The sequence below is a fragment of the Cavia porcellus genome, unplaced genomic scaffold, assembly GCF_034190915.1.
Source record: "Cavia porcellus strain 051 isolate PalLab524CR breed Dunkin Hartley unplaced genomic scaffold, mCavPor4.1 scaffold_22, whole genome shotgun sequence".
In the NCBI taxonomy this organism is placed as follows: domain Eukaryota; kingdom Metazoa; phylum Chordata; class Mammalia; order Rodentia; family Caviidae; genus Cavia; species Cavia porcellus.
This window is the reverse complement of record NW_026947505.1, coordinates 40,504,635-40,517,738: the sequence shown is the minus strand read 5'-3', so window position 1 is coordinate 40,517,738 and position 13,104 is coordinate 40,504,635. Positions and strand designations below refer to the sequence as shown.

Below are 13,104 nucleotides of genomic sequence, written 5' to 3'. Positions count from 1 at the left end.
CTGTAAATCTGTATAACTTGTACCCTTTCCCTGCTTTTTTTTTTCTTTTCTCCTTAAATAAAATTAAAAAAAAAAAAGATACTTGGAATATCTTTTTCCTCTAAAACAGAATGATGAGTAATAGCTTAGTCTAAATGACAGTAGCACTGTGGCATCAGTCCAACATTTGAACTAATACCCAGCTCTTATTATCTTGATAGCACAAGACAGATTTTAATAGATGGCTAGAACATCTATAACATAACATTCAGCAAAGAACATGTCAGCATCCATGGCCTCAACAAAGATAAAACCACCAAAACATAAATCAAAGAAAGTGTAAGAACATTTTAGGAGAAAGGAATGACAGTGATACTGCACATTTAAAATATTTTCAGTGCCTTGGGGAATCTATAAAGCAAGTAGAGGTAACAATAATGATGTACCAACTAAAGATACTTAGCTCTCTGCTAAGAGAGGTGTCAGTGTAACAGAATGAGAAAATCTTCCAATTTTTGTCAAAGGACAGGCTCAGGTTAGGACCCCACTACAACTGGTTTCTTGGTAATTCTGTTATTATCTTTAAAGTTCATAGCATTTTCTCAGGTGTAAAATGGCCATAAAGATGTTCATCCATCCCAATTCATGAAATTAACATAAACACGGATATATATTTTAAACTGTGAAAGACTCTACAGATAATAGCTAGGTAATTTACTAGAGGATTCAATTACCACACCAAATATGACAAATACTATAAACTTAAAGAAGTTCTGACTTCATATGCAAGTTTACAAATCCAAAAAACAGTGACATAATTTTTACATACCCTTTATATACCTAGCAATACTAAATGGAAAGTACAGATAGTTCCCTTATATGATCTGCCCAATACATGACACAATTTTTGAAACCTCTCACCAACAGTGAGGGCATTATGTTTTCAAAGAGAACCAGAAAACATGAATGGAGTCATATTTCAGGTCAAATAACTTTCAGTTCAAGTCTTTTTTTTTTTTTTTTTAACAAAACAAGTATTGCTTAGTTGGTGGCATAATTATGTTGGGCTCTGGAAAGTATTATTCATCCAGAATATCCTTTCTAAGGTCCTTAAGTAGATGCCAGAGGACCAAATATCAAGTCTATATATGAACAATTCCTGTATCAGAATTTTATATTTAGATTAGATAACTAAAACATTCATATCTAATCTAAGAATATGGCTAGGCCATGACATACAGTGACTACATCAATGCCATACATCAATTATACATTTACTGCACAAAATATCTTGACTATCTATTACATACAACTCCCTACACTAAGCCAAAGGTACACTGCCTGCCTCTTGAGCCTAAACCCTAATATAATACTTAAGAGGGCACCCAAAGACCTGAGTCTCTGTTAGGTCTGTGGTCATATTCTAGTAGGTGAACTTGTATAATATATTTTCTTCATATCTCTTTCTGTGAAGTTTGTTTTCATCCACATTACTCAACTTATGGAATAGTTCACATTTGTTTACATTGACTTTTACCTAAACTACTTTAAATAAAGATAAAGATAAAGAGCAGTGGTAGCTCTTTGTAACAAATGTTTTCAGCACATTATAGTGAGAAGAGAGTGCATCTGCCCATGATGATGCCACCAGCTTTAAATTATGGCCATACCTGATTATTTTAATTGCAGGTCATTTCTCAGGCAGCAGGTCAGTGTATACTTATTAGGATGACGTTCTAAATTAATATGAAATTCCCCATGCATAGTAAAGATTTATAGCACACAAGAAATGGAATCATTCTGACATTAGACAGAAATAAAATTCTTTGAAACTAGACAAAAGAACTCCTAGCTCCATTGCACTAACAATGACTATAGGGCTTACTTATGCTCAGAGATGCAAGGGATCCTGCCATAGACCCTAGCTTCAACAAACCTATGTGACTAGTCACAGGACTAGTCATGTTATAAGCTATGAGTATTTCCTCTTGAATTTTTACACTTTCTTTTTCCTAAGTATACTTGTACTGGTCCTTTTTCATTTCACTAAAGAAATTTCCATATACTCCTGCTACATCTGTTCCTGAATTTTGATTCTCACTTTAAGAGGTGTAGTGAGGTGAACTTGATTCTTACCAAAAAAAGAAAAAGAAAAAAAAGGTTGCAGAATCTCAATTCTCCTATGTCCTAATAAGAAAATTAATGTAATACAACATGGGGCTTTTGGTAAGAATGTAAACTCTTATTCTCTAGATTTAACTCTCAGTTTAGTTTCATTCATACTGTATAATTTAAGCAAAATCAATTAGCCTCTCCATTTCCCATCTGTCATTAATGTTACATTCATGCATGCAGTTTGATATTACCTGACAGAATACAGCATGCATGCATTAGTATGAATGCTGTTTGTAAAATAATGCAAAAACACATCCCATTGCTGCTCTGCATTCTTCAGAAGAAAGGCAATAGTGAATTCCCAACCTGGCTCTTTTATTAGTGCTAGGTAATCTTTTTAAAAATATCTAAAGTATCTACAAAGGGTCTACCATATATTAAGCCAAGACTACTAAATTCTATTTGTGTCTTTTCTAGTGAGATTTTTGAGCCATTTAACTTTCAAAGAAAAATTAAATTAACCTACTGCACTAAAGATTTTTATTTTGTTTCCACAATCCTTGATGAAGATTCTAAATGATGAATGGAAAATATAACAATTTCATTATGCAAATAATCAAGAAGTAACATCTGTGTATAGGAATAACTCTTGCAACAATGGCATTTCACATACCAAAACAATTTCAAGGCTCTACTACAGGCACAGTGATAAAAGTAGGGCAGAAAATAGCAAAATGTCCACTCAGTAATGCAACAGAAGAACTCATGTAAGTGATTTAAACAATTATGCACTGAAAAATATGGTAGCCATTCATCACAGGTCACCCTAAGTTCACTGTACCTTCTTTCTTCAGTCAGAGAACTCTGGTTTTGATTTGAGGCACCACAGATCCAAAAAGGGGAGAAAATAGGAATAGCCAATCAAGCTATTCTGTCCTTCTTTGCAGAGACTTATCAACTCTCTTTATAAATATCAGTGCCATATATTCCAGTTATGAATCACTGTTACATAAGAACTCTGTGTTGAGTCAGCTCATGATTACTATTTTCATCATTATTTTAATGAAAAAGACTAACCCAGCTATTGCCATCATCTCCTTGCTTTGCACCGTGACTTCACACCATGATGCCCAGAGCTGTGGCAAAATGGGCAGTAGACCGACCGTAAAAGAGATACATCTAGGTGGTGCCTGAGAAGAAATCATGCACTTATGCATTTGCCTGTGTTATTCATTTTTATCCCATTGCCAACAGATAGTATTACTAGCAAATAAAAAAGGTGGCCCAGTTTTTAACATGATACATGCAACTATAACTTTAAATGAAAAATTATATAGAAACCTTTAGAAAAACTTTTTCTTTATGCATTGTTCATATTTGTAACTCATAAATTTGTCAAAACATTATACAGGTTGTTGTTTCAATAAACTTACATGTGTTTTAAATTGATCAACCTATGCAGTGAATAAAATTCTAGGTAGCTCAGTTGATTGCCAATAAAATAAATTAGGAACACTATGTTATTACTTACTGACAGATCTTGTAAAATTTTTAGTATCTTCTACATTAAAAGTAATATCAAGATACTGTACAGCTTCATTATGATAATGTCATTTCCACACACATGAAAATTATTAAAAACTATTATGCAAATAGCATGGCAACTAAGAGAAATATCAGGCAAAGTACTGAGCATAGATCCTTGTTTAAATAAACAATAATTTGTACTTGTTAATAATATTCATCTCTCAATATGTACATACAATGAAACTATGCACTTTGGAAGTAGTACAATAAAAAATTAACTTACTTTACAATATACATATACCTTTTCAGAATTGCATGATTTAAATTTCCTTCTTGCAATTTTCAAAATTTAACACCGGCAACATAAGTAATGAACACAGCTGGTTATCAAGGCAAATATAGTGAGACACTTTTAAACAGAGTGTAAGGCAACTTACTGATAATTACTATACCCATCTCAGGACCCTCCTGATGCCAAGTTTTGGGCTTAATATTCTTAAAGCACACTTGGAAAATATGCATCTGTAAAGATTCTTTTCTTTGTTTCTTCATTTTGCTTTATAAGAGAGAAGAGATGAGGGTGGAAAGAAGAAAGAGAAAAGGAAGGAATGAAGAAAGAAAAAAGGGAGGAAAAGAAGGAAGGAATAAAAGAAAAAAGAAAAGGAAGAAAGAAGGAAGGAAGGTGGGAAAAAAGAGAAAATTACTCTTACAGAGAGCCCTTCTTTTAAAATAAAAAATAAATGAAAATTGACTGCCACTGAGATCCAGATGAAAACAATTCTCTGCATTTAAAAGTCAATAAATTACTAACCTTGACCAGTATTTCTGCAAGCTTTAATTAACTGGAATCACTACAACTAACAATAAGAACAAAGAATATTTTAATTGGGAAATATTAGGCAATGTATATTTGTATATCACTCTTACTCATGGTGCCATATTGTGTTCATCAGGATCTGTAGCTCAGTCCACTTGTTCCTGGCCCCCAGTTTACCTGCGTAGCTCCCCAAAAGCCAACTGAGGGACCTTCTTGCTTTCTGCATATAATCATTAAAAAATATCCTAACAAGAGCAATGTGCTATCTAGCATTATTGTGGCTAAATAAAGTTGAAGATGGCAAGTTAAATTTTTTTTTTTTTTGTCTTTTTCGTTTTTATCGGTACCAGGGATCGAACTCACGACTGCCTGCTTGCAAGGCAGGCGCTTATGCCGCTGAGCTAAATCCCCAGCCCCCTGTTAAATTTTAATGTTAGATGATATATTTCTGTTGGGAGCCGCAGCCCCGAGCCCGGTCGCCTCACTTGGCGGACGTGAGGCCTGTAGTAAAGAGTAAAGCCTGAGGTAGATTACCCCTCCCATCGAGCACGTTAGTTTCCTGCTTACCGCGTAAGCAACCCGCTCAACAATATAGTCTGCCTGGCAACTGATGATGTTAGCCAATCAGCTTGCCTTGCTTACTTTAACATGATTGGACACTGTATCCGTATATATACTGGTGCCACCCCTGGGGGGGAAGAAGAAGCCCGGAAGTAGAAGCCCAGAAGGAGCCGCAGGGAGCGGACCAAAGGAGGCTTCGGCTGGGAGCGATCCCAGGGCAGGCTGTACGGAGAAGGAAAATAAAAGAAAAGGTTGTCCACTGCCAGACTTTGTCGTGTGTCCTTCCTGCCGGCCGGGAGCGACATCGACATATTTCAATTTTAAAAATGTGGACAGTGTGTCCTATGCAGTACTTGGAACATATTTACACTAAAAAGTTACTCATTACATTTCTGAAATTCAAATGTTTCAGGATCTTTTACTGTATTGAGCTGAAAGTGGCATCCTACTTGGGCTCGGCGGTGCAGTGCCAGGATTTCTGGACTCACTCTTTCCCAGTCCAAACATGTACGTCTGGCATTGCCAGCCTTCCCACCCAGATTTTTACAGATTATGACGTCCATCTACCTTTGCCTCAGACTCTCTCCTGTCCTTTTGGCCCTTCCATCTTCCTTGCTCTGGGGCTCTCCCTACTAGAACAATGGTGGTGAACCTGTGGTACAGTGCTGCAGCTGGCTGTTTGTTATCATTGACAGCTCTAAAAGGTTCGCCATCACTGTCCTGGAAACTTAACCGAATACTGGAGGAATTTCTGAGAACCACTAAAACAATCTAATGCTTTCCTAGAAATTAAAGACTTCATGTAAATAAACCAGCTGTGTCCCTCAGGTAGATATGCTGTTGTCATTTGTTGAGGCTGGTTCCAGGCAGGGTGGTGCAAATAAGTTCACCAAAAGATGATACTTCAAATGGAAAATTTACTTAATATAATAATTTATTCAAAGTTCATTCAATTGTTTGTAAAATGTGCACATTGATCATTGGCATTCTGAGCTCTCCACATCCCCTTCTTGCCCCAAAGCGTGCTTCTTGTTCTTTCCCTAGCAAAGGGGCTTCTCTTCTCTAGAATAGAAAAGGATGAGGAGCAAAGAGCACAACTAAGGAAGGTCAGAAGGGATGGAAGGGGAAAAATGCAGAAAACCAGGGGAAATCTTACGCAGAACATTAGGGTGCCTCTCAGTGTCACAGACTCCCTTTAACATATCCCGCTCTCTCCATCCCCAGAGCTGATGAAGAATAAATCCATATGCAAACCAATTTCTTTGTAGGCCTGACAAACCCAGAAGCAAAACTGAACGAGGGTGCAGGTCACACCCTCGCTATTGGGACATCCAAAATGTGGCTTCCAAAACTTTGAATACTGTGAAGTAATTTTTCAAGAGACTATAAAGTGTGTGGCAAATATACAACAAGCAAACTGTAGAGTAATAAATATTTGGGCAAAGATGGCCCATGTTAAAGCTAGATAGATTTAGGTTCATTCCAAGACTTTAGTTCAATACATAGATGTGAAAGTAGCTTTTGACAATAGAGAAGTAAGCTGATTCCTGACCAACAATTAATCTGCAACAAATATTAAGTTTGGGAATGATTACACATTTATACTATATTTCTTAATAAATTTCCTCACATAAATTGTACCTAATCCATAAACCAATTTTAAACAAAATTTATCATGCCAGGCACTTTACGTCTTACTCTATTGTACCATTTCTCATCAGAAACCTTTTAGCTTTAATGTTATTTCAGAGCAGAGTATCTCATTAGAGTGGCAAAAAGATAAAGTTCTCTTTAAGATAAAGTAATTACACTGATGGTAGGGAGAAAGTCACTCAACTTTGTGGCTGCAGGAATCTCCTGGCTTCTGATTAACTTTAAGATTAATAAACTCAATGCAAACAAAAAGATATTCATGGTGGATAGCTCTGTTTTACCTAAGGATAGAGCTGGAGAGATTAATAACATGTAACATTAATCAGAACAAAGGTCCTACAGGACTTGGCTCCCAAACAGATTTTCCAAAGCAAACTGTTGTATTCTTTCTCTATTTATGGTTGCATTCGTTTTATCTTCTGAGCAGTATTAGAGTCAAGAATTTATTTCATTCTTGAAATAGCTTTACCAAATTTTAAGCCTATTTTCCTTTAAAAAGATGAGTCAGTTTCATCTTATCAAAGAAGCTTTGCTTGCTCAAGAAGACTCAAGTTATTTAGAATGCGGGCAATGACCAGGACAATGGTAGTGGAGAGGCACAAGGCATCTCATCCACCTTCAAGAAACAGCAGTGTCAGGATTCTAGGGATAGTCTCCTCCCTGTCAGTGTTTGGTCTATCTAAACTCACCTCAAAATTATTAATATAAAGTCTTTGACAGTGCTTTTGTTTACATAAATAGGGGCTCGGGCTCAGGAAAATGTTAAGAGAAACAGTGATACGAGTCATTTTAAATTATTCATTCCACTGCTCAAGAATACAATGACAAGCATACAACGATGTACAAAGAAACTGCCCTGCTGAGCTCAAGCCTGTCTCATTTCTGCATGTACCCAGGTGGACAATCTTAGAACAATCAGTTGAAAATTGAATGCTTGCCATGTTTTTTTTTTTTCAATCAACTGTGTTCACTATTTTACAGTGAGCATTCCCAGGATATTCTGGTCTACTTCAAACCCTGGTCAAGGTTACCATGAAATAAAGAGGACACTGTTTTGGAAATGAAAGAAAGCCCGATGTGTGAGTTGATTCTTAAATAAACCCCTTGAAGTCAGGTTAGAATTTTGGAAATTTGTTTTCTGATTACCATCAAAATGGAAATGGCCAAGATCCATTTTTCTTTCTGATTTATTATGGATATCATATTTAATATGAAATATGTTTAAATTACAGCATCCTGTATTGAGGCAGCTCATTATTGTTACATGTAAAATTTTAAGTAGTATAAGGAAATACTGGCATTACACGAATGAACCCAAACAACAACAAAAAGTATAGATGGTAATTACGGAGATTTATGAAATGAATGGAGCTTGTTGCAAACTGATTTTTCAAGGCAAGAAAAAATGAAATTGTACTTTTCAGGTGGTTAGGAATGCTGTAGTTTATTTCCTTGTGTATAAAGTCTCTTTCTAGAGACTCAACTCAACCATATACCACTCCACTATAATTACTCATGTAAGAACCTCTCTTTTTTAATGACCAGAGAAATTTACATAAGTCATTGATATTGATAAAGATTAATGAAACTAAAGAGTTGTTTATTCTCTATCTGGCAATAATTTATTGAAATCCAGAACCTCTTTATTATTGTCAAGCCTAAACTTGCACATTTATATTAAGTACAGCAGGGTAATGGATCAGCTGTTTCACAGAAGTCCTATCTGGAGATCCTATTCACTGTATAGTTTTTGTTGTTTGAACAGTTATTCCAATAAAGAAAACTGAAACATCTGATTGCCTCTGCTATGACCAGTTGTGCTGTATCTAGTAACCGTAATAAAATATTAAGTAAAAAAAAAACTGTAAATCTCTTTATTCTACATTGCCTAAATCATAATGCATATTTTTCCAATAATATTTTTCAGTGGTATTTCAAGTACAAGAAAAGTAGTTAGATAAGAGGACATTAAATACCAGATTTGTGTAATATATCCTATGAAGGTTAGAACATTGGAGAAATATAAAGAAGAGTTTTTACTGCTGACTCAAACATTTGTTAACTGAGTAACTTGGTGTGCTCTACTTAACCTCATGGAGTTTCTTTGTTAAAGTAGGTTACATAATACTACCTATTTTGCAGGTCTGTCACGAGAAATAGAGAAAAACACAACGTAACTCCAGCACTTGGGAGGCTGAGGCAGGAGGATCACAAAGAGTTCAAGCCCAGCCTGGGCTACTAAGCAAGTTCAAGGTAGGTTTGCATAACATAGTGAGACTCTGTCTCAAAAAACAAATAAACAAACAAACTTAAGGAAGAAAATCAACAAATTGTAGCAAACACATCAAAGTCACATGAATATTATAAAATTCCATACAAAATTTTTAAAAGGTGTGCTCTAGAAAAAACACAAAGGAATGGCCAGTGATGTCCAGAGAAGTAAATAGAATAAGGAAAATAAAACATTGAATTTAAATATCAAAATACAGCAGTTCTGGGAAGTGATAAAACTAAAAGTAGTCACAGGGAGGATACCTTAGATGGGAGCTAACTAAGACTACTGAGCAGATGGCTGGATCACCTCCCAGGAAATGCTGGTCCAGTGAGCAAGGTGACTGTACTTCAATTCAGAGCATTATGCTGAGGGGAAAATAGAAGCTGCCAATGAGTAAATAGGGATTGAGGGATTTTGTTTCCTGGAAAGGAGTAAATCAAGACCGGGATTTTGATTTTAAAGTATACATAAACATAGCTGCACCTATACATCTGTATAAACTGTATGAATGAATGATAATCATTGAATAATGGTATAATGGTAAGCATTTAAAATTTCTAAGGTTTTCTTTCTGGGTTTGTTTTTTTTGGGGGGGATGTATGTGTGTGTGGTGTTTATTTATTTGTTGGATTGCTTATTTCGGATTAACCCTAGGCCCTTCAACTTAAGCTACTTTTAAAATTTTGTACCATCAGACAGGGTCTTTCTAAGTTATGAGTTTGGTCAGGGATTCAAACTTGAGACCTGCTTTGGCCTCCCAGGGTGTTAGGATTACAGGCTGATGGCCCCTCACCTAGGTCTAAATATGGTTTGGTTACCGTTATATACAATCTTTCTATAAGAACTGATCTCCATATTAACTAAGAAATCAATCCTAATATACTCTTGAACAGTGTTCTGCAAATTGACATAGGTAAGGGAATTCTCACGGGGGCAGTCTGGGCCCAGGTTCATTTTCTAAGCTTACACTTCATGTTGTACCCATGATACCTTCCTTTCCTGGATGCCTAACTATTCTAAGCTTTGATAACTTCATATTAATATATCACTCAATCTCTATAGACATTTACTTTGGTTTATTGTTGTTGTTGTAGTTTATTTAGAGGGAAAAGTCAAAACAGAAAGAAGGGTAGAAATAATTCAAAATTTCAAAAAAAACCAGTAAGAAATCACTAGTTGATAAATTACATATTGTTATCTTAGATGTAGTTGCTGAAGACACAAAATCAAAGCATAAAAAGTGGACAATGAAACAATGAAAGTACAAACAATTCTGTTTGATGAACTAACAAAAACTTAATAGTATGGTTATCTATCTTGCACACTTAAATATACATATAGTTATATCCTTTAGAGCACTACTTTCTTTCCATTTCATTATCACTATATCTATTATACATTTTGGATCTTGTTACTCTTTCAGTTTTTTACTATTATTTTGTACACGAGAGACAATATGATATTTACAAATGTGAGTCGGATTTATTTTACTTATGAGGATAGTCTCAAGTTTCCTCCATTTACCTGTAAAAGCCTCATAAACTTTTACTTTGAATAGATATTATCTAAACAGATGATATGGGTTATTTTTTTACTTTTTCTTCCTCTTTTCCCTATAGAGGTTATTTTTAAATGAAAAATTTCAAATAAAATTCCAGGTTTATAATTTCTCTTGATTAAAAGAAATTGATCCACAATAAGTGTGATTCAAAGGTGGCCAAAAACTGATAGACACTGTAATCTACACGTGGGCTTTACCTTTTCCCTCTACCATAATCATCACTTCCTTTAATGCCTTTATCTGACCTAATATTTTCTTACTTTTATGACTACTGGACATATTTTCTGTGGGATACACATCATGTAAATATACAAGCATGATAAAAATGTAAAAAACCACAAAATTTAGAAGTTTAACCATTTTCCTCCTGTTTTATTAGGCAAATGTCTGAATCTCTCTATGCTAGCTTTCCAATACTGTGACAATACAAAAATACAAAACAACAACAAAAAAACCCTAGGAAAACAATTTAAAGAAGAAAGAACTTATTTTGTACCATCAGACAGAGTCTTTCTAAGTTATGAGTTTGGTCAGGGATTCAAACTTGACGCCTGCTTTGGCCTCCCAGAGTGTTTCAGGTTTTAGTCCATGGTCACCTAACTTTATGGCTTTTAGGCCTTCAGTGAGATAGAAACATCTTGGCAGAAGGTGTCAATAGAAAAAGCTGATGACTTCAAAGCAAGCAGCAGCACAGCAAGTAAAGCAGAGGGTAAGGGTTACCTTAGAAGTCCCTCCTTTCATGAGATCCCATCTCCTAACAGCTCACACAGCAATAATACTAGTGCACTCATGACCTGATCACTTTCCAAAACCTCATTAGCTGACCTGATATGGAAAACATTTAGATCCAAACCATAACACTTTCAAACTTCATTCTTCTCAATCTAAAGTGAGGCTACTAATAGTACTTACAGTATTGTTACAAATAAGATAATATATGAGAAAGAATTTGAGGTTTAATAATAACTTGTTACTACTTTATGCATTCTGAACACACTAGGAATATAGTGCAAATATGTCAAATCTACCAGCTGAAGCAATCAGGGCTATAGTATGTAGATTAAAAATAAGAGAAAACTCTAAAGAGACAGTTCACTCTCATTGCTCAGGACAAGCTTGGACAGAATTCACCAATTATATTTTCTAAGTATATTTCCCTACATCTGAAATTTGTGTCACAAGAAAATAATGAGTCACAGCTTTAGTAATTCTGCCATTTTCTCAGACCTAAGGAAATGGATCCATAATTTCTCTTTTTATTAGGTATGCCTTTTGAGATCTTTTACAAAGTTCCATTATTTCCACTCTGCAGGGCACACTGTGGCTCCTTGTTGCCTGAGAATACAATCTTAAAGCTCTATGCACCATGGGAGATTTCCATCTGGTTACCGGGTTATTTATTCCCTTCTAAACACCTGACTAACACAGCACTGTGTCTTTTTATGTCTCCTTGTGCTTGAACAACTGTGCTAACTGTCTTGTATATTTTATATCAGGGGTTAGCAACTTTTTCTCTAAAGGGCCAGAGAATAAACACTTCCAGGTTTGCAAGCAATTCAGTCTGTGACTCAACTCCTCAACTCTTTATGACCCAAAAGCAGTCATAACAGCAGCTATACAAATGGGAAAGCTTGGGCTCTGATAAACTGTATTTATGGATATTGGAACTGAAATTTCATATAATACTCATGGGTTGTGCCATACTAACTGCTCTTTGAAGTTTCCCAGCCATTTAACAATGCAAAAACTCTCTTGGCTCAAAAATAAGCAGCAAGCCATTATAAACTTTTGGTTTGCTTTCTGTACGTGAATAGTTAACTTTCCTTTGATTTTTTTTTAATTAGGGTACAACTTTCGTTTAGTAAATCACAGTGCAATATTCTTAAATGCAGAGTGGATTTCGGTGTAATAACACAGAAGTCCAGATGTTAAACATGTCCAATAATGTAACTTGCTTCTTCATATTGTCTTCCAAAAACTACCCTGACCAAAAACTAACCTCTTTTTCTTGTAAAAGTAATGCCTACACTTTCTTTCAATAGGCCTGTATCACAGAAGTGGGCGAATGATTGTGCTATATAAATTTTTACAGGTACAAAAAAATCAGAAGACAAAAATGTATTCTTAAATGAAACTTCAAGGATCATTAGCCATTGGAACCACATAGAAGAATGTCTTTTTTTAACAAAGTGATATAGATAAGAAATGCCAAAAAGCAGTTCTCACTCACATTCATTTTTTTGGCTGGGGCAAGCTGACCATGGGCATCCTTACCTGGGCCAAAGTGAGGGTAGCTTGTTTGCAGGTGCCACACTGTACCCGAAGCTTTCCTGGCTGTACCCTTTGACAGGGGACTTTGCAATAAACATAGAAGCTGTTGTATGTTGTTCTACCTGTGAGGAAAAGAGCATAGAGAAAGCAGCTAATCAGTGCTGGATCAAAATTGAGAAGGAAACTCTTTTTAAAGGTGCATTAGATGAGAATTTTGAAAGTGGAATCCACAGAAACATTTTGGAACATTAGAACAACACATATTCCAAAGCTGATACAACAATTCAATTTAGAAAAATGCAGTTTTATGTTTATAAATTGAAAATTTTTCATTTTCTTGCCAAT

General features: G+C 35.3%; 1 protein-coding gene across 4 annotated transcripts in view; it reads right to left on the bottom strand.

Annotated features, from left to right (window-relative positions):
• The window catches only part of Prkn (parkin RBR E3 ubiquitin protein ligase), a 1,262,552-nt gene that overhangs the window by 776,029 nt on the left and 473,419 nt on the right, over nt 1-13,104 (bottom strand). For all 4 annotated transcript variants that reach the window (XM_063233336.1, XM_063233335.1, XM_063233337.1 and 1 more), the window contains one exon: nt 12,763-12,881. In XM_063233336.1, the coding sequence (XP_063089406.1) occupies nt 12,763-12,881 (119 nt within the window). The remainder of the gene's footprint in view (nt 1-12,762; nt 12,882-13,104) is intronic.